Genomic DNA, 20,575 nt, shown 5'->3' with positions numbered 1-20,575 from the left:
AATTATTGGCATTAAAGATTCAACTGGGACATATCAGCATTTTTCCTAATAATTATATTTTGCCTTCCAAACTATAACAATTATATAATTGTATAATAATTTCTCTCTAAAGAAATTATGGCTAGCTAAAAGCTAGGCTGGCATTCATAGTCTATTACTTATCCAAAAATTGCTCATACTCTTAAATTCAATAGAGTAATCAAAATGAAAACCTTCTGAGCTCAATGTTATTATATCTCTGATCACTGTGAATATGAGCAACAATATGTTTTATAAGATAAAAAAAAAAAAAACCAAGAGTTTATACAGTATTCTCAACTTGCTTCCTTTCACTTTTGAATGAGTCTGTAAATTAATCAGTGCAGACAATTTTTGGTTCATTTCATCTAAGAATGGGCTACTGCTGTGTGTCTTTCAGAAACACAGAGGAAGGCCCACAGAAAGGCCCTGATCCCTCCAACATCTCAAAGACCAACTCACTGACCTCATTATACATGTACAGTGAAGGAAAGAGATCCACAGCTGGGTCAATGAGTCTGGAACCAGAGGCTCCAGTGTCCTGCAAATCTCCAAACATCTCCACCCATCTCGTGTGCTGTCACACAGCCCAGAGTGGAGCTCTCTCTGGTTGGTATCCTCTGAGATGCCTCACCGTGATACCTACTTCTTGTAAGTCATACTCCTGTGTGATCCCTTCCCCTAAGGGATGGGCTGGACCTAGGGACTTACTTCTAACAGAAGATAGCGAAAGCAACTGGATGTCACTCCTGAGGTTAGGTTGCAGAAAGAGTGTACCCTTTGTCTTAGGTGCTCTTGCCTGCTTGCTCTGAAGGAAGCCAGTCGCCATTTTGTGAGCCGCCCAAGGGGAGAGCCACATGGCAGGGAACGGAGGGTGGCCTCCAGCAAACAGTCGGCAAGAGAATGAGGCCTCCGGTCATGCAGCCTCCAAGGAACTGAATCCAGCCGACCACCTCGTGTGTGAGCTTGGAAGCTCATGCTCCCCTAGTTGAGCCTTTAGAAGAGATGACAGCCTGGCCATCACCTCCAGCACAGCTCAGTGGAGGCCTTGACCCAGAGGCAGCCAGGTAAGCCACACCTGCGTTCCTGATCACAGAGACTGTGAGATAATGAATCTGCATTTTTTAAGCCTCCAATCTTGGAGGGGGGGCAATTTGTTACTTGGTGATAGGACACCAATCCATCCAGAAAACCAAGGGCTCAGGACGGGAATGTGCCTGCTCCAGATGCAAGGTAGGCTCAGGAGTCTGGAACTAGAATGAGCAGGAGGAGGAAGAATAGAACACAGAGTACAGGGCTTGTGTAGGAAGCATATGCTGACATGGAGGCAGTGTGGACCAATGGTTAAGGCTGAGCGTGGGCTCTCGACCAGACTGCCTGGATATCAATCCTGGCTCCAGCTTACCTCTTCATAGCAGGTATTTTTACCTCCTTTAAACATCAGCAATCTCCTGTAACCCAAGGCCCTTAAACATACCCACCTCACAGAGATAAGCCCCGGAAAGTGGGAGGTGCCTCTCTAGTCATGGAGTCAGGGTTCTAGCAGTTATGAATGGGGCTGGCCTAGCAAAGGCAGCAGAGTTCATTTTACAGGAGAGCCTGTCCCCTTAGCGGGTGAGGGAGGAAGATTGGGAGCTCCTCCTAAGGCATTCACTGTCCCAAGGCAGACAGGGTTTACAGAGGATGTGTCAAGGAGCTGTTGGCTTACTTCTTGAGATGGATCATCAGATATCGGAGGGTCTCATAGTGGGCCGGGGGCAGCAGCATCAGCACGTCATGGACGGCTTCCAGCCTCTCATCCGCATTGGAGATTTCTGGGAAGAGCCCACAGAAGCAGTTAGTGCAGTGCTAGAACATCAAAGTTTTCAGAGAAGTAAGAAGACGTTTGGTTTGTTCTGGTGACAGGTGGAAGGGAAGTCTAGTAAGTTCATGCAATTTCAGGTAACATTTCACTTAATCAAAGCATTTGTATCTTGCCTGATTCCAGAAAGGGTTGGAGGTTGGGAACCACACACGTGTTGAACACCCAGTGGGTGGGTGAAAGGAAGCTGGGCCTGGTCCTTGTCCCCCAGGAATCTACAGTCCTGGAGATGTTTGCAGGTGGCACAGATGGCTTTGCTTATCTTCTGAATGCTGGACTTGCTTGAAATCTCAATATCATGAGCTTTAATTTAAACTGGACCATACTTTGTAGGGTTCTCCTACAGCTGACAAGCCTTTTCCTGGAAGGCTCCCATGACTGAATGCACTTTATGACACAAGGGGCCTGGCCCAGGAACCCACCGGCGCAGCTTGCATTGATGACGCCATTCATCAAAGTGTTGGCAGGGTTAACTGCGCTGTACAGTCTGGGTTAGGAAGCAGATACTAGGCACGTTCACAAACAGAGGAAACATGCATGCTTCTGCTTTTTAGGGCTCTGATTGGTATTAGCAGTCATTCAAGGAACGCTCCCCTGCCATTTCTGCTGGGGCAAAGGGTGCTGGCCTGCCAGAACCTTCCTCACCCAGGACCGCCAGGACCCAGGAGAGAATGCTCTTACCAGGAATAGGGGCCATGGCTCATCAGGAAAGTGCATCTTGCGCTAATCCCAGCCTGCCCACACTTGTCCCCATTGGGCATCTTATTATTATACTTACCTTTAAAGATCTTTTTCATAAGAAATTCCTCAAAGGGTGCTTGATTGCTATGTCATACCTTCCAGCACCTACGCTCCCCTTCCTTCCTACGTTCCTGGGCAAAGTGCAGCACCGCTTCCCACTCCCTGCCACCTACCTCCCACCCTAATATGGTCCTCTCTCCTGACACCAGTCAACCCAAGTACCAAACACTAATGAGCAACCATGGGCTGAAGGAAGACCAATGATGATGATGTTCGGTTCCTGGCCCTGAGTGCTCAGCTCTCAGACACTAGCTTTCCTACTCATAAGCCGCCTCATCAGGCAGATGAGTAGATGGAGAATATTATGGAGCGGTCCCGGTACAGCACGTGCCATGGTATTATCAGTTGTGAACATCAGTGAGCAAAGCTTGGGGTCTAACTTTAATCGATTAGCAATGAGAGTGTGCTTAATGGATGAAAGTAGCTAATCTATATAGTCCTCATTGGAGAAAATCTGCTTGTTTACTCCAGACTCATTTTTGTTTTTGATATATAACAGAGTAGCCCCGGCTGGGCCAGTTCCAGCAGAGAAGAGACGAAATGGAGAGAGAACTGCCTGGTGCCAAGCTTCAGCCGCGTGGAGGTAGCCTGGGACTTGTTCAACTCAGCTGGTGAACTAAGCCTGGTTTTCTAGTCACTGTACTATTGGGCCCTCACTTGGCAAAGCGAGTGCCTATGGAATAATTTAAACAGTCCTGAGTTTTCATTTTCTTGAAGTTAAAAGCATTCTACTTCGCAATTTGGTACAAATAAAAGGTTAGTTCTCAATACTTACTCGCTGCTTCGATAAATTTGGGGTAGGTGTCATAGGTGATAACAGGAATGGGTAGGTCTCTGAAGTAAAGTTTAAGGGCTCCAGTGATGATGTTTATGTCTGGATAGATGTTGGCAGATATATCTGCCTTTTCACCATCTGAAAAACAATCAATGATCCAATTCCTAATTAGGATCTATTTTGTCAAGTTAAAGAAAAAAAAAAAAATCCAACAGTGACTGCAGTGTGCCCATAGAAGTCCCAGCTGACTACTCTTCCAATAACACCAATGTGCAGGAAGTAACAAAAAGAGGTTTGGAGAGAGGGATTTTGGGGTCTGAGGGTAAGTGTAGCCAAAAAAGTAGTGAAATCGACTTATTGTAGTTCTTTGGGCCCAGCCTCTGGTAATTTGCTAGGCTGAAACCTAGCATAGTGATTCATATTCTAGACACAAACATTCATAAGAGAATAATAATCTGATCTGAAATAATAAAAAAATCAAGCTTTAACTAGCCGCACCAGCATTCTTCGAATTTGAACATCACACACACACAATTGCTGAATGTTTTCAGTTTCTATTGTCTGTCACAGGCTCACTGACATTTCTCTTATCTTGGTTCTCTCTCTTCTGTCCCTAGGACTTTAATCTGGGAAACTCCAGTCTTCCCTCATGTATGGATAATGTTCTAATCATGTTTGCAATCATTCCGAAGACATTTTTTGACTTTTTGTTTTACCACTAGTAAAAATCAGTCCAATTTAACTGTCGCAGACTATACATTTTTTGGATAAGAAAGTTTCAATCATATCGAGATGATTAGCAGTTTCTTTTACATGGAGAATTGAAGGAAAGCACAAATGTCTCAGCAGATTTGGTGCTGAGGATAAAAAGCTGGCGTACAGAAAGCAGTGAGCACGGCAGATGGGTCACCCGATCCCATTATTTACATATTTAACAAATATCTATTGAGATTCTACCCTGTGGCAGGCACTGGTAAGCACTGGTAAGTCAAAGAAGAAAAGACATACTCCCTTCAAAGAGGAGCATTCTGGGAGTCAGGCAGGCAACTCCATAGTTATAAGGAAATGAGAAGCTTGCTAGGCTGGAAACATGAAAACATGGTGGGGGGAGTGGACACAGGAAAGGACAATGGGACTCTTAGGTCAGCTTGAGGATGAATGACAGAGGAAAGACTTGAGTGGACACTGACTAATAAGTGTTTTCCAGGTAGATATGAATGAATTTTAGAACAATGTGAGCCAAGGTACTTGTTCATGAAAACAGGGAAGGTGTATTTGAGTATAGCTGAGGCACAAAGCAGCTGTGCCAAGGTCAGGGCCAAGGAACAGACCATGAGCCTGAAAAGACAGGGTGACCAGATCATCAGAGACCTTGTCTAGTGTTCTCCAGAGTGAAGGTTCTATCTAGTAGGCTAGGGGTTCTAACACTTGACGGGATTTACTACCGTTATTTGGACCATTCAATAGAAATACTAGAAAGAAACACTAACTTGGAAAGATATGGAAATCCCCATGTTCACTGCAGCATTAGTCATAAAAGCCAAGACATGGAAACAACCTAACTGTTCACTGATGGATGAACATAGAGGAGACACAGTATATAAATATATATAATGGAATATTATTCAGCCATAAAAAGGAGTGAAATCTTGCCATTTGTGGCAAGATGGATGGACCTTGATGGAATTATGCTAAATGAAATAAGTCGGGACAGCAAAAGAAATACTGTATGATCTCTCTTATACATGGAATCTAAAACAAAACAACAAAACCAAGCTCACAGATAGAACAGGTTGGTGGTTGCAGGAGACAAGCAGGGAAGGGTGGGAAACATGGCTGAACTGCTTTTTGTTTAAATGAATTGAATAAAAATTAATAAAGACATACAGATTCTTGGGCTCACTTAACTTTCTGAAGGAGTCCCCAGGGTGGGTCCTGGCAATCTGTACTTTTAACGAGCTCTCAAGTTCTTTGACCTAAGAGATAGTATGGCCTAGAGAGCGTTTGTCTCCGTTGTAATTAACAAAAGGTGTCACCTTCTAAACTTTCACTGGTGTCCCCTGTTTCAGTGCTGGACATACCCCTATCCTATGCTCTCTTCTTTGGAATTTTGGGGGAAGGAAAGGAGATGCTAAGATCCTCAGGTGGGGGTACAGAAGGACATTCTGGGACCATGTGGACCAACCATAGATGTTAGGCAACCAAATCAAGAATCATGATAGTACCAAAGGCTGGCTTCCCATTCAAGAAGTATTTTAAACTCACTTCCCCATGTGGTCAGTTATCTACAACTTTTAAGGGAACACCTCCCCCAGAAAGGCAGAGGGCTATGTGATTTGTAAACCATCATTCCTCAGCTTCCTGAGGAACAGCTCTAAAACCCATTCCCACTATGAATAATGTCTGGTTCCAAGAGAAAGCATACTAAGGATAGGTCCTCTGACCTTTGAAAGAGCACAAGCCCACCTCTGTCAAATGCCATTTTGACATCTTCGATGTGTTCAGTGAACCCGGAGACTCTGTAAAGGCCTTCCGACTTCAATCCTGTTGAAAAAAGAGACAGACTTTAGCTTCCTGAAACATCTACAAAGGACTCTAATTTCATATTTACATTGTGAGCTATCAGGAAACGAACAAATAGTCAGTGCTCTTGTATATTACACACGCTCACGTCAGAAGCCGGGCTTGTCCCTCTCCGTTTCCAGGTATGTCTGTCTTCATTTGCTTGTGCTGCAATGGAGACCTCAGGGATCTGGTCTTCTTCCTGCCTGGTTTGCACAGTGAGCCCCTGTTTAAGATTCTCATCAACCACGGTCTCCTGCTTCCTTGTTCGTCAGACTGCTGGATGAGATTTTGCTGCTTCGCAGCAACCTGGCTCCTTCCAGCAACCTCTTAGCCTAGGTGTCACACTGTGTGCGGCACGGTGCTAGGAACACACATGCACATGGATGCTTGCATATTATCCTGATTTTATTGAAACGATCTAAATTTTATAGCCTTTTCTGTTTAGTCATAAATAGGATATGTTCAATGTTTAAATACGATTGATTTAATTATTATACCTTGAAATATCATAAAGAGGGAAAAATAAAAATTTAGTGATGATTCTGGGAATTTGATCCCTGTATATCTGGGCTAAGAAAGGGTTGTGGTTTCTGCTCAAATAGATCTTATTGATTTGTTAAGATATGTCCTAAGGCCGGTCCAGGTCCAAAAAGCATCAGAAGGGATAAAGGGTCAGATTGTAGACGTTCCAAGTCCAAAAGAAGCTGCTATCAAACTCCAGCTACAGTAAGAACACGTGCACAGAGAGCTTGTACAGCTGGTGCGGGGTACTCTTGTCAAGCTCTTGGTCATGTACCTTCCTGTTCTTCATTTCGGAAACATCGACCAAGTACATGCTATCTGCCGTCTGTAAGGGTCTGCGTCAGGAGCAACTGGCCCACATGAATCCTGCCGCCCTTCCTCCTGGGACAGTCCGAGACCTTCACAGATCTCGGCTTTGTCTCCCACTGGGCCGCATTCAGTCTCAGAACTCGTCTCAGTACAGTTGCCCAGGCTGCCAACATTGATCCACTGGCTCAGCTCACCAGAGGAGACTTGGCATCATCGTCTTCTAGTTGGCAGTCCATGTGAACATGCCTCACTATGGGCGTGACGGGCACACAACACAGGCAAGGCACGCAGGAGCACAGTGTGGTGAACACTAACCCTGCCTGTCTGCTTGTGGAAGGGTCCATGAGAAAGACCTTCTGGAAGAGCGATCTTTGAAGGGAGTCATGAAGGATGGACTAGAGTTTGCCAGAGCAGCAGAGGCTTCCAGCTCTCCTTGCAAAATCAGCTCTCCCCTTCCTCGGCTGCAGTGGAACCTCCGATTTGCTGAGCAACATCCATGGCTGTGGCCAGGCCATTCTGGCTAATGTAAAGTGAGCAGAATTGATGTGCATGGCGCTGGGGTTGTAGACTTGAAGAGGAAGAGCACGCCCTGCTGCCCTTGGTTGGAATGCAGAGGAGATGGCGGTGACCCTTTGGGAATGTGCAGATGAAGGCAGCTCTTGAGGATGGCGGAGCAACAGCTACAGGCCTGGGTTCCTGCCCTTGGGGAGCTGCTCACCTCGCCCTAGACTGCTCCCAGGGCCCGGACCGGTACTGGAGAGAGAGAGATTTCTGTCTTGTGGGAGACACTATTGTTTGGGGGTCTCCGTGCCAGCAATGAAGCTGGAGGATGGACACATTCAGAGGTGGAGTTAGGATAGGTGGTAATTCCAAGAAAAGGCAGAAGGAATAACATAGGCCGAGTCCTGCATGTTGGGCCCCGTGCAAGGGCATTTACATGGATCAGCTCTTCTTAACCCTCGCAGCCACCTTATGACTGATTCCATTCACCTTATGGGTGAGGAAACATATTCAAATGGAGCAGGTAACTTGGCCAAGGTCACGCCACAGCGAGTGTGAGACCAGGCTGGGAGTCTCACTCCAAGTCCGTGATCTTTTCATTCTGCCACATCATGCAGAAACTAATGGCCATGAAAGAGCCTTTGCAGAACAGTAAGGGATTTGCCAGGGATGAAGATGAGGTAAGACTTTGGCAGAAGCAGCAATGAAGCTGGGGACGGGAGTCATGTGAATTTCTTCCAGCCCATTCTCTGATTCTGCTCCCATGTGCAGGATGCTGAGGCCTGTGGCTCCAATCCCTTTGCTCTGAGTCCCCTGGCACACATTCCTGCTCTGGGCTCTTCTAGCTCTTATGCTAGGCGAGCTTCGTGCTGTGCTTCCCCTGGACACGGTGGGTAACTTCGCCGGAGTTTTCAGTCGCATCTGATGAGGATCAGCACGGGACGGTCCCAGCTTCTCCAAGGAAGCTGAGGTCCTGAGTGGAGGCTCCAGAGGGCCTGATGATCTGACCCCAAATCGCAGAGCCCTCTAAGCAGTAGGGCCCAGGGATAGTTTTCCCAGCTCCTCACCCAGAGTCAGGGCACCGCTTCTCAACTCTTACCCAGCTCAGCCCCTGTAGCAATACCTTCACCAGATCCCAAAGCAGCTACTAAACTCCAACAGGCCCAGGAATCAAAAGGCAGCTGGCACTTACAGTTTGAGATGAAATGAGAAAGTCTTAAGGAAACAGAAGAGCTCTAGTTTTCATCCTGCACGGAAGAGGAAATGGTTTCCTATCTCTAAAAGGCTTGGAGTCATGAGCTTATAATGCCCTCTTTTGTTTTGTTTTGGAAAGAATGGAATAGTTAGCCAATGCATAAATATCTGTGGAATAATTTACACCGGTTTGGACACAATAATGGACACCGACTACAGCAGGGAACCTACGAAGCAAAGATGGTTAAAGCCTCTCTCTGGGCTTTACATGGTCCAGTTATCGAAGTTCTATCCAGCCATCTAACTTCTCCCCAACCAGACTCGATCCAACACATCACTGAACATTTTGATACTGAAGGGCAGCCAGACAAAGCACACAGCGAAGAAAGAGGACCCAAGAATACTAGGAAGAGCCTTCTCATTGAAATGTTTCTATTTTCTGTGGCTGCTACTACTTTTTTTAAAAAAATATTTATTTATTGGGGCTCCTAGATGGCTCAGTTGGTTGCACTGCCAACTCTTATTTTGCCTGTCATGGTCTCGGGCTTCTGGGATCGAGCTCTGCATCAGGCACAGAATTCCATGCTTGGCATGGAATCAGCTTCAGGATTCTCCCTCTGCCTCTGCCCCTCCCTGCTTGCTTGCTCCCTCTCTCTCAAGTGAATAAATAAATCTTTCTTAAAAAGATTTATTTAGTTATTTACTTGTGTGTGAGAGAGAAAGCATGTGGCAGGGAGGAGCAGAGGGAGAGGGAGAGAGAGAATCTCAAGTAGACCTCCTACTGAGTGAAGCCCCATGCAGGGCTTGATCCCACATTCCCAAGATCACGACTCGAGCTGAAATCGAGAGTCAGACGCTTACTCTTATAAGTAAGTGACTGAGCCACTCAGGCACCCCTCTTCTGTGCCTTCTTGATTTTTCATTGCACACATCTTTCTAATCTCTTAACTCTCTTCTTTGAAAGAAACAGAAGCAATCCTAGCAGTGAATTTCTCTGTGGTAGAAAATGTAGGTGTTGATCAACAGTTTCTTTATCTTACATAATGGGATCACTTTTTAAGACTCAATTCAAACCTCATCTCTGCCATAAACGTTTCCTGAATTGTCCTCAAAGCACATTGAAATGTCTTTCTCTGTGACTCCATCGTGTTTTGAATATACACACCCATAACATTTATTTTATTTATCACCTCTGATTCTGCACATGGCAATATGAATTTCTGGAAGGTAAGAACTGTGACTTTTGTATCCTCAATGTGTAGCAGATAATAAATGCTTAACAAACGTGTGTTGGCTGCATATATGCAAGGTTTAGGTACACAACAGAACCTGATATAGTTGGCTGGATTTAGCGCGCGCGCACGCACGTCTGTGTGTGTGTGTGTGTGTGTGCGTGTGCGTGTGTGTGTGCGTGTGTGTGCGTGTGCGCGTGCGCGCACGCGCGCTGGGTCAGAATGTTTCCCCAACATCAATAGTGGAGAGAGAGTCAATTTAAAAATTGTAAGAAAGTTTCCTTGACAATAGTAAAAACAAACAATAAAAACAAAGTCACTAAAATAAGGAGTTTTTTTTCCAAACCTCTTGCTTCAATCTCCCGTATGCATATGTCTACCACCATGGGTCTTTGAGTGTTGTGAGCCTTTACAAGTGTTGTGAGGTCACAGCAGTACACCTTCTTGATCCTCTTGAGATCCGGCTGACAGTCATTGGGAACGTGCTTGGAACACTGTTTGTGTACATTCAATCCACAGTCTATAAACAAAGAAGCCACATTAGCCTCGCCTGCCCTTTTGTCAAAGCCCAACCCAAATTATATGTTACCAAAAATAAAAGTGGAAACACCCAAGGGTTTGCTGTATCTTTCTGGAACATCTATCCCATTTAGAGGTAATACTCTTCACAAGTATGAGTATGAATCCATCTTTATTCACAAAGCTTAAATAATTCCATTTTTCTCATTTAGCCTTTTTTGTTGCTGGACCATAAGAATAGAACATTTCACTGAGATAGTTTTGGTGATTAGCTAGGTTGTTTGTAGGGGTTCTTTTCCCCCCTCTTTTGGGACTTGGAAACTTTGGGTCCACATGTGGATGTTTGGGTTTAGAATCCAAGAGCTAGTCTTGGCTCATAAAGGGTACTTAGGACTTTTGCTAGGTTGTTTTTCTAAGGCCATGGATTCTCCTTTAGTGGAAGACACGATTACTCTCTCTGTAGGAATCTTTAATCTTTGATCTGAGGGACCCATGACCATTGGTATCTTCTTCCCTTTTCCTGAAGAGCTGCCCATGGTTTCCAGTACCTTCCCCTTGTTGGGCAGTTTGGGTGGACAACTTTTCTTTCTACTTGCCTTACTTTGACACCCGCGAGTGGAAAAAATGTCTTACTAGATACTGGAGTAACTGAGAGTTTACAATTTAGAACAATGCCATGTAATGTGATGATTACAGTAATTATTTATAAAGCTCGTATCAAGATCCAAAGCTAAAAAGGTACTTTTAAGTTCAATGAACACATTAAAAGCCTTGTTAGTGGTTGGTATTCACGGACATTGAATTTCTCAAACAATAACAAGACAGTCTAGATTCTGGAAAATAGATTTTGGTTTTAACCAACACATTGAATGTATGATGAGCAGTTATATGTTTTGTTGGCAGGCAGCTTGGAGATTTTGGTTTTAACCAACACATTGAATGTATGATGAGCAGTTATATGTTTTGTTGGCAGGCAGCTTGGAGATTTTGGTTTTAGATTCTGGAAAATAAAAATATAATGCTGAAGTTGTTCAAAGAATGTGCTAATAAAAACACGTTTTATATGTTTATATATTATATATTATATGTATATATATACATGTGTTTATATATATATATGGCACACATATAATAATACCATAATTACCTATTTAGCAAAAAAGCACTTAAACACACCAGTGATTTGAGAAAATATAAACTTTGATAAAATCATCAAAAATTATTTTTAAAAATCATTACATCGTTTTAAAAAATTTTTTTAAAAATTTCTTTTCAGTGTACCAGAATTCATCGTCTATGTACCACACACAGTGTTCCACGCAATACGTGCCCTCCATAATACCCACCACCAGGCTCACCCAACCTCCCACCCCCTGCCCCTTCAAAACCCTCAGATTGTTTTTCAGAGTCCACAGTCTCTCATGGTTCGTCTCCCCCTCTAATTTCCCTCAACTCCCTTCTCCTCTCCATCTCCCCATGTCCTCCATGTTATTCCTTATGCTCCACAAATAAGTGAAACTATATGATAATTGAATCATTACATCATTTTCATGTAATTTTTAGACTGAGTTCTGTCTACCCTCCTTCCAAAGAAAAAAAACCAGTTCCAAATCATCTTGGCTTTATCAACATGAGAAATTCAACAAAGCTCAAGTAAACTTCAATAGTATTTTGATAGATCAATTTGTAGTTGTGAATTTGGGCCAACTGAACCAAATAGAACTGATTTGTTTTCTTCCTTGGATCCTCTTTTGTAAAATAAGGATGATAACAGGATCTACTCCTGGGATTATCATAAGGATCAGCTAAATTCGTCTCTCTAAACTCTGAAGAGTGGTGAAAACTACATGCGAGTAAAATAAAAGAAACAGCAAATATGTGAGAAAATACAAGGGTACCCGGCCAGCTATTCTGTTATTTCATTAGTAAGCTTTACTACGTTCTTATAAACTTCATTTAAAACAATTTTTTAAAGTTGTGATCAAATATACATAACACAAAATTTACCATTTTTACCGTTTCTAAGTGTACAGTTCAGAGGCATTAAGTACCTTCATGTTGTGTGCAACTGTGACCACCATCCATCTCCAGAACCTTCCCCTCCCAAAACTGAAAATCTACCCATTAAACAATAACTCCCTAGACCCTCGAAACCACATTCTGCTTTCTATTTCTATGCGTTTGACTACTGTAGATACCTCATGTAAGTGGAATCGTTAGCATTTGTCCTTTTGTGACTGGCTTATTTCACTTAGCATGATGTCCTTAAGGTTCATGAACATTACAGGATATGACAGGATTTCCTTCCTCTTTAAGGCTGGGTGATATCCCATTGTATTGATATACCACATTTTGTTTATCCATCGATGGACACTCTGATTGCTTCTACCTTTTGGCTATTGTGAATAATGCTGTTATAAACACAGGTGTACAAATATCTGTTTGAGTGCTTGCTTTCAGTTCTTTGGGTATAGATCCAGAAGTGGAAATTATGTGATAATTCCATTTTAAATTTCCTTATAAACTTCAATTTAAGATTAGGATCTGAAGCAATAGTGGATTTCTGTAGAGTTAAATACTGGCATTTCATTAAAATTAGGATGTTTTGTAATATATAAAAATATTCAGTATTTGCAAACTACTACAATTCCATATGCTAAAAATAAGGTCTAGTTCAAATCAAAAATAGTTAAAATATGTAAAATACCTGGAGTTGAGAGGGAGTGATGGCTATTCTTAACCTTTAATGACCAAGTTTCAATTTTCCTGCTGCTCAGAGGAAATATGAGGCCAAACAGTGGCCACTGGAGAATATTAACATTATGACCTCAGAATATTTTATTAAAAAAAAAAGAAAAAGAAAAAGAAAAAACAAGAACCTTTTTACCCCAGGGGAAGTTGCTCTTCACAGCTAATCCAAACTCCAGAGTTTTGTTCTCTTATAATATTGACTTTGGACTGATTTACTACACAAATTGGATAATACTAGCAATTAGGATATTTCTGGTAGGTGTAATCTGGACAGCCCGAATTAATGACCACTGGGTGATTCAGATAGTCTACCACTTGACACAGTGGTTGAGTCGTGAGGTGCGTTGTAACTCCCAGGTGAGTAAATCTTTTGTGTTAATTAGGGTATCTGGAACATTCCTGGAGAGGCTGCCTCTGAGCCTGTTTGCTGCTTGTCTCCTGGATCTGTAATGGGGGCAAGTAGCCTTAAGCCACATACACAAGCGCTACTTGACCCATCCTGGTAGCACCGCTGGTGATTGCTGTATCTACACTGTAGAAGCTAAGGTAGCCCCTTCTGAGCAGAGAAAGGATTTAAGGTCCCACAGTCCTGTGAACCCAAATGGGCAGTATGGCCAAGGAGCTTATCTTAATGTAGTATCATTAGCTTATTTTAAATGCTTCCTAAGAATCATTTTTTTTTTAAAATCATACTCTAGTAGCAAGGAAGAAATCAATCATGGTGTTGGTGGAAACCCAATCAGTATACTATGGGAAGCTATTCTTGCTCCTGGCAGGACTGCCTGCCAGAAAAAGTGTGGCGAGGTGAATTCCGCCCAGTTAAACATGAGTTTGGCAATTCTTTGCTCTTTTGTTAGCTGTATTTTAATAAGATGTGCTATGTGCTGTTAGAACTAGATGCGCACACCCAGTGCTAGGTGGAAAAATACCTAAGGTTTCAAAGTGCTTTGAAAATATGCGATATCCAATCAAGGTCTTTAGTTGCAAAGCTAATCTGATAGCAGAAAAATTCTGAGCATGGGTTCTGGAGCTGAATCAATTTTCTACCACGTACTATGTGGCCAAGAGTGATTAATGATGGCCTCTAAGCCTCACTTTCTTCATCTGTTCAGTGGGACGAGTAATTGCATCTCTTTAAGGTTTGTTGGTGAGACTAAATGGCATGATGGATAGAAAGCACTTAGCTCAATGCCTGGTGTGTGGGAAGGGTTCACCAGTATTTCTGTTTTCATGCCTTGCCTTTTGTAGTAAAGTGGGGATAGAAAAGAAATGTGATTTTTCTAGCTTTGCCATTCCATTGGAATTGATTTCTTTTTAAGGACCACTGCCTCTTTTGGGTGGTGGGTAGGTGCAAAAGGAAATATACTTGGATTTTTTTTCTCTTCTTGCATAAACATGATATTCCCTTTCATTCCAGCAGACACCTAGAACAGTCTCTCCATTAAGCAGAGAGAGGACTTGAACCTTCCAGAAAGCTAGACTTTTGAGCTAATCTGGATTTGTTTCCCAACTCTGGAGAAATGATCTCCAGCTCAACATTATGTCACTTTATATAAATGGAAAAGGATGAAGAAAGGTCTGTGTCTACCTGAGCACCGAACCCCTTGGGCGATGAGCCCCCACATGAAGTTGGCACAGTATTCACACCAGTGCGGGCCTCGGAATGTGTGGACCTGTGATCCAAAAAGAAGAAAAATGTCAGAAAATTCAGTTATATGAAGGCAGGTGGCCTTGGACATGAAACACATAGATGATATCAAGAAATGAAGACTTTAGTGGGAGTGAGCATCCCTCACTGGGCCTTTTCCTTCCAGTGGGTGGAGTTACAAACAGACCAGAGAAAACAGAGATATGCTTTGATCTCTGAAAATCCTCTACCGATTCACTGTGCCCTAGGCCAGAGTCACAGAGGAATGTGGAACAGCAGTAAGATTATAGAGCCATGCCGTCAGCTAAGGAATGAGACTCTCACCACCCAAAACAAGGCACCGTGTAGACGAACCCAAGATAGCCTGGGCCGGTCACCATAACCTGTATTTACCTCTGCAAGTTCTAGAATGCAGGACTCAATTATTGCATCCTTTTGACCAAAGTAGCTCCATGTGTAGAATATCCAGACAGGTATAAATAAGACATGATAATGGGAAAATTAGAAGGTTCCAAGGCTTTGAGCCACTTCCAAAAAAACCCAAAACAAAAAACAAATAAACCTAAAAACAAAAAAATTGGCATTAAAAAAAAAAGGAAGGAGTTGGCTGAAATGAAAGTTAGTGATAGGGTCTACAGAATTGCTTTCCCCAGAGACAGGGTCCAGATTCAGCACTACGGGTGTGGCCTATGAGTGTGTAACTTGAAAGTCCTCTCTGATTGGCCCAGTTGTGAATCTCATTGGTTGGTGCCCCAGCCAGTTAAATATTTTGAATATCATGAAGTAAGGATGGTTTTATCTTTAATTATTCAGGTACAGGTCTTCTTGTGATTGGACCATGTATTAAGTCATGATTTAAAACAAAACAAAACAAAACAAAACAAAACAAAAGTACATGTTCTCTAGCACCAGTGAGCTTCAAGACACAGAACTAGGGGATTCCTTGAAAGCAAATGTGGCCAGCGTAAGCCAAAAACCACCACAGGCAGTCTACTTGGAGACATAGAAACCCATGTGAAAATGTTTTGAATTTTTACAAAACTAAAATATTACGAGACATTACTAAGAACTTTCAAAGTTTAAAGCCTCCATTAACTAGTAAAAGAAATACAGAAAATGGGACGCCTGGGTGGCTCAGTTGGTTAAGCGGCTGCCTTCGGCTCAGGTCATGATCCCAGCGTCCTGGGATCGAGTCCCGCATCGGGCTCCTTGCTCAGCAGGGAACCTGCTTCTCCCTCTGCCTCTGCCTGCCTCTCAGCCTACTTGTGATCTCTCTCTCTCTCTCTGACAAATAAAATCTTAAAAAAAAAAAAAAAAAGAAATACAGAAAATATTATCTTTTTTAATAGACTGGGAGGCCAGTCTTTTTTTTTTAATTTTAATTTTTAAAATTTAAATTCAATTAATTAACATACAGTGTATTTTTAGTTTCAGAGGTAATGTTCAATGACTCAGTATGCTAAATTTGGTTAACACAAAAAAATACGAGAATGGCAACTATGGGTACAATTTGGGAAGATGCTCATCAGAGCTCTACTTAAAAAAAATCACTTCGAGGTCTTTCTTTATGTACACATGCCACTAATTGTATATATGTAAAGGGGCAAACCAAACAGATCTGGTTCCCTCCTCCTGGAACTTACAGATTTGCAAAGGCAAACAGAGTGAGCAAGTTAAAAAATTAAATTTTAAATTAAATTTAAATTAAAATTAGACCACGACCATGGTTTCTATGCAACAAAACTAAGTTTTGGTATTTTAGTTTGTCACATGCAAAGTGTCCAGTATACTATTTCTGCTTTGAAAAACAATGGGGAGAAAAAAGCAACCTCTCAGAATTGTTTTTACTAAAAAAGGGTAATTACGCTGTAAGGAAATGGCACTAAGATATGACAAAGCCTCCTCATCGGAATGCAGAGAATCTATCCCAGAGAGCACATGTACTCACACAGAGTCAAGATGCCATGGTTCATTTAGAGGCCTCCTCAGATTAAACATGGTCTTTAAAGAATCCCTCAGTAAGGGGTTCTATTGGCAGCTGAAGATTTTCTAAATTTAGTAATCAAAGGTTTCTTAGTATTATTTTACTAGAAAGGCTCTAAAGGGATGGTGCTGGTTAATTATGGCAACAAAGTTGATGGTTAATATACTATTGAAATTGCAAGATCAATAAAATAAAATAAAATCATACGAGGGCTATAAAAGAAAAAAAAGTTGAGACTTAAGAGTCTCTCAGTGTTATCCATAGTGGTCAGAAAAGCTTCTCTTGGAAAGTGACCTCTTGAAGGAGAGGAAGGGCCAGTCTGGTAGGGGCAAGGTTGGAGAGCATTCCAGGCAGGAGGAGTCTACAGAGGTCCTGCAGGAGCCAAAGAATTTGGTGTGACTGAGGAATGAGGCCAGTGAGGGCCAGAACACCAGAATGAGGGGAGGGACCTGGCTGAGGTTGAAGGTAGGAAAGGGCCTTGAAGGTTTTATTAATGAGCATAGATTTTCTTTTAAGAAGCTCTTAAGGATTTTAAGTAGGAAGACGGTTAAAAAAAAAAAAAAAAAAAAAGATATTCTGACCACCATGTTGAAAACAGATGGGAGAGTATTCATAGTGAAAGAGATTCAGAATCTAGTTGGTAGTTTCTGGTTGAGAAAGGATAGAGGCCAAGATCAGGGTGCTGGAGTTGGAAATGGGAAGTGGAAGGATTTGAGGCATATTTTAAAGATAGAATTCATAAGACTTTGTAATAGAATAAATATGGATCTTTGAGGGAGAAAGGAATGAAGAATGACTTCTAGATTCTAGCTTTAAAACCAAGTGGATGGTGATGACATTTGCTGAGATAAGGAAGATACTTTTGGGGGGAGAAATTCAAGAATTGAGCTCTGGCCAGTTTAAAGTTAAATGTGTTGAGCTCAAGCAGGAATTCACACGTAATTCAATAGCTCAGAGGAGGAGAGAGGGCTGGATGTATACATTTGGCTACCCCTGACAAATAAATGGTACTTAAAATTGTGTCAATGGATAAAAACTATTAAGCATAGAGGGTAGAAAATGAAGAAAATAGAGCTCAACCCAAGTCCTCTGTGCTCCAGCAATTAGAAGCAAGAGAGTCAAGTGATTCAGAAGCCAAAAGGTGAAGAGTATTTTAGGGAAGAAGTAGTCAACCATGTTCAATTCTGGGAAGAGGTCCAGTTAAATGAGGACTGAACAATGATTCAGACACATGAAGTTATTAGTAACCTTGGCAAGAGTAATCTCTTTGGATCGGTGAGGGCGAAAGTCATACTTAAGTGACATGAAGAATAAATGGGAGGTAGGGAAGTGGAGAAATGTGGACGCAAATTTGTTAAGTAGTTTGGTTATGATGTCCAGCAGAGCAACAAAATAGCTCCAGGGAGATACAGAAATACGGGAGAACTTTATTTTTTAAATAAAAGATGGGAGACATTAGGGCATGTTCACTTGTGGATGGAATTGATGTAATATGTACAAGAGACTGGAAATGAAGAAGCGAAGGAATGAAAGAGTGATGATCTTGAAAAGCTGAGAGATGCTGGGCTTTGGGTCATATATGGAATATTCAAAAAGAGGAACAGTTGAGATCTTTCTAGAATTAGTAAAATCACATCTTCAGATTCAGAAAAGCTAAGCGAGTCTCAATTCTGGTAAACTGAAAAATTATCTAAACTATATAGATTACATAGAAACTGCAGAATACCGAAGGACAAGCAAAATCCTTAAAAAAACAAACAAAAAACCCAAACCCAAAAAACAACCAAAAATCCCCAAACCAAGGGGTGCCTGGGTGGCTCAGTGGGTTAAAGCCTCTGCTTTCAGCTCAGGTCATGATCCCAGGGTCCTGGGATCGAGCCCTGCATCAGGCTCTCTGCTCAGCAGGGAGCCTGCTTTCTCCTCTCTCTCTGCCTGCTTGTGATCTATGTCAAATAAATAAATAAAATCTTAAAAAAAAAATCCCCAAACCAAAAAGAACCCCAATAGGTAATTTTTACAAAAGGATGGCAATTATGATGAAAACAGTTCTCTTCAACAAAAGGAAGCTTGTAGATTATGGAAAAATTTCATCAAAGTGCTCAGAGAAGATTACTGCCAACCTAACTTCTATACCCAGCTAATTATCATTCAAGAGTGAGGATGAAGCAAAGATATTTTCCAGACAAATGTCAAGAGTGTTTACTCACAGATCCTTGCTCAGAGAAATACAATGGGATATATATGTCTATAGGAAGCATTCTGAACCTAGTGGGAAAGAACAGGATACAAGAAGCCATGGTGGGCTAGAAATTAGCAACAGAGGTTGATCTAATCAAGCTCTGTCTGCATAAAACAATAACAAGATGACTAATTTCAGGGGACTTAAAAACAAACTGAAAAAATGGCATGGAAGATTGGAGGGGCTTAAAAATGTTAAAGCACTTTACAGTTCTCATCACTTGGGGTAAGTAGAGCTGCTAATTAAGGAAGATTTTGAGTTAATGACATATGTATTAGAATTTTGTGTCTATGCATAAAGAGTTGGACGGAACCTATAAAATGTGTAAGGAAAAAGAAAGATTTGATCAAGCCAATAAAAAGCAAGAAAGAAGGAACAAAGCCATAAAAAAAGCACAGTAAATACGGGGCGGTGGGGGGGGGGATCCTTATACAATTCTAATCACAACACATATCAATGGTCCTAACATCAAATAAAAGACAGAAATTTTCATATATTCAAAAAACACTTGCAAGAAATACACTCAAAACATAATGTAATAGAAATGTTGAAAGTGAAGGGCTAGAAACAACATACGTAGCAAATGCTAGCCAACAGAAACCCCAAATAAATATCTTGATATAAAAAATATATTTTCTTTATTAGTGAAAAAGATGGTCATTACATAATAATTAGAGATTTAATTTTACCCTAAAGATATAATAATCCTGGGGCACTGGCATGGCTTAGGCGTCAAGCGTCTGCTCTCGGCTCAGGTCATGATCCCCAGGGTCCTGGGATCAAGCCCTGTATGGAGCTCCCTGCTCAACAGGAAGCCTGCTTCACCCTCTCCCATTCCCCCTGCTTGTGTTCCCTCTCTTGCTGTGTCTCTTTCTGTCAAAAAAATAAATAAAATCTTAAAAAAAGATAATAATCCTGAGCTGTTATGTACATGACAAAAATATAAAATATGGACTTCTCAAAAAATATAAAGCAAAAATGGAAAGAATTACAAGGAGAGATTGACAAATCCATAATCATAACAACTTTAATATCTATTCACAGAAATTAATAGATCAAATAGATAAAAGTTAATATACTGGCTATAAAAAGGACCTCATACGCAACAAGTCATAGTATAGGCGCTCTTTCAAAACAACGCATGAATTGTTTACGCAACCTGACCAAAAACCAAGTCTCAACATATAGTAAGGAACTGATACACTAGAGACCATATTCTGACTATTTAATTTTTTTAAATTTTGTTTAATTTAATTTTATTTAATTCAATAAAATTAAAGATATATAGTAAACACCCAAACCCCAGCATATTTGGAAATTTAAAATAATTCTCCAAATTCAGCAAAGAAAAAAAATCTTAACAGAAATATTTGGAATCAAAAGACAAATAAAACATTCCTTATGGGGTACAGAAACTTTAAATGCATATATTAAAAATATTAATTTATTTAAAAATTTATTTAAAAATTAAAAATATTAAAAATAAAGGTTGAACATTAACAAGTATACTATTTAGGAAGCTAGAAAAATAACAAAGTGAGACAAAAAATAATAAGATTATTACAGAATATAATGACATAGAAAGATAAGAAAAAAAACCCTAAAAGGTAATTTTAAAATATTTCTAAAATAGGCAAAACTTGGGCAAGATTGATC

The 20,575-nt window shown here is 41.3% G+C and overlaps 1 protein-coding gene across 8 annotated transcripts in view; it reads right to left on the bottom strand.

Moving 5' to 3' along the window:
• Positions 1-20,575, bottom strand: part of LOC111147263 (chimerin 2) — a 293,720-nt gene that overhangs the window by 3,057 nt on the left and 270,088 nt on the right. For 2 of the 8 annotated variants that reach the window (XM_022503193.1, XM_022503195.1), the window contains 5 exons: positions 14,637-14,721; positions 10,125-10,298; positions 5,922-5,999; positions 3,456-3,593; positions 1,727-1,832 (listed from right to left, as the gene is read on the bottom strand). In XM_022503193.1, the coding sequence (XP_022358901.1) occupies positions 1,727-1,832; positions 3,456-3,593; positions 5,922-5,999; positions 10,125-10,298; positions 14,637-14,721 (581 nt within the window). The remainder of the gene's footprint in view (positions 1-1,726; positions 1,833-3,455; positions 3,594-5,921; positions 6,000-10,124; positions 10,299-14,636; positions 14,722-20,575) is intronic. The other 6 variants (XM_022503194.1, XM_022503197.1, XM_022503196.1 and 3 more) reach the window with 4 other exon arrangements.

Source organism: Enhydra lutris, unplaced genomic scaffold, assembly GCF_002288905.1.
Source record: "Enhydra lutris kenyoni isolate GAN:26980312 unplaced genomic scaffold, ASM228890v2 scaffoldscaffold16, whole genome shotgun sequence".
In the NCBI taxonomy this organism is placed as follows: Eukaryota; Metazoa; Chordata; class Mammalia; order Carnivora; family Mustelidae; genus Enhydra; species Enhydra lutris.
Note: the sequence above shows the minus strand (reverse complement) of the source record. Positions and strands in the feature narration are given on the sequence as shown.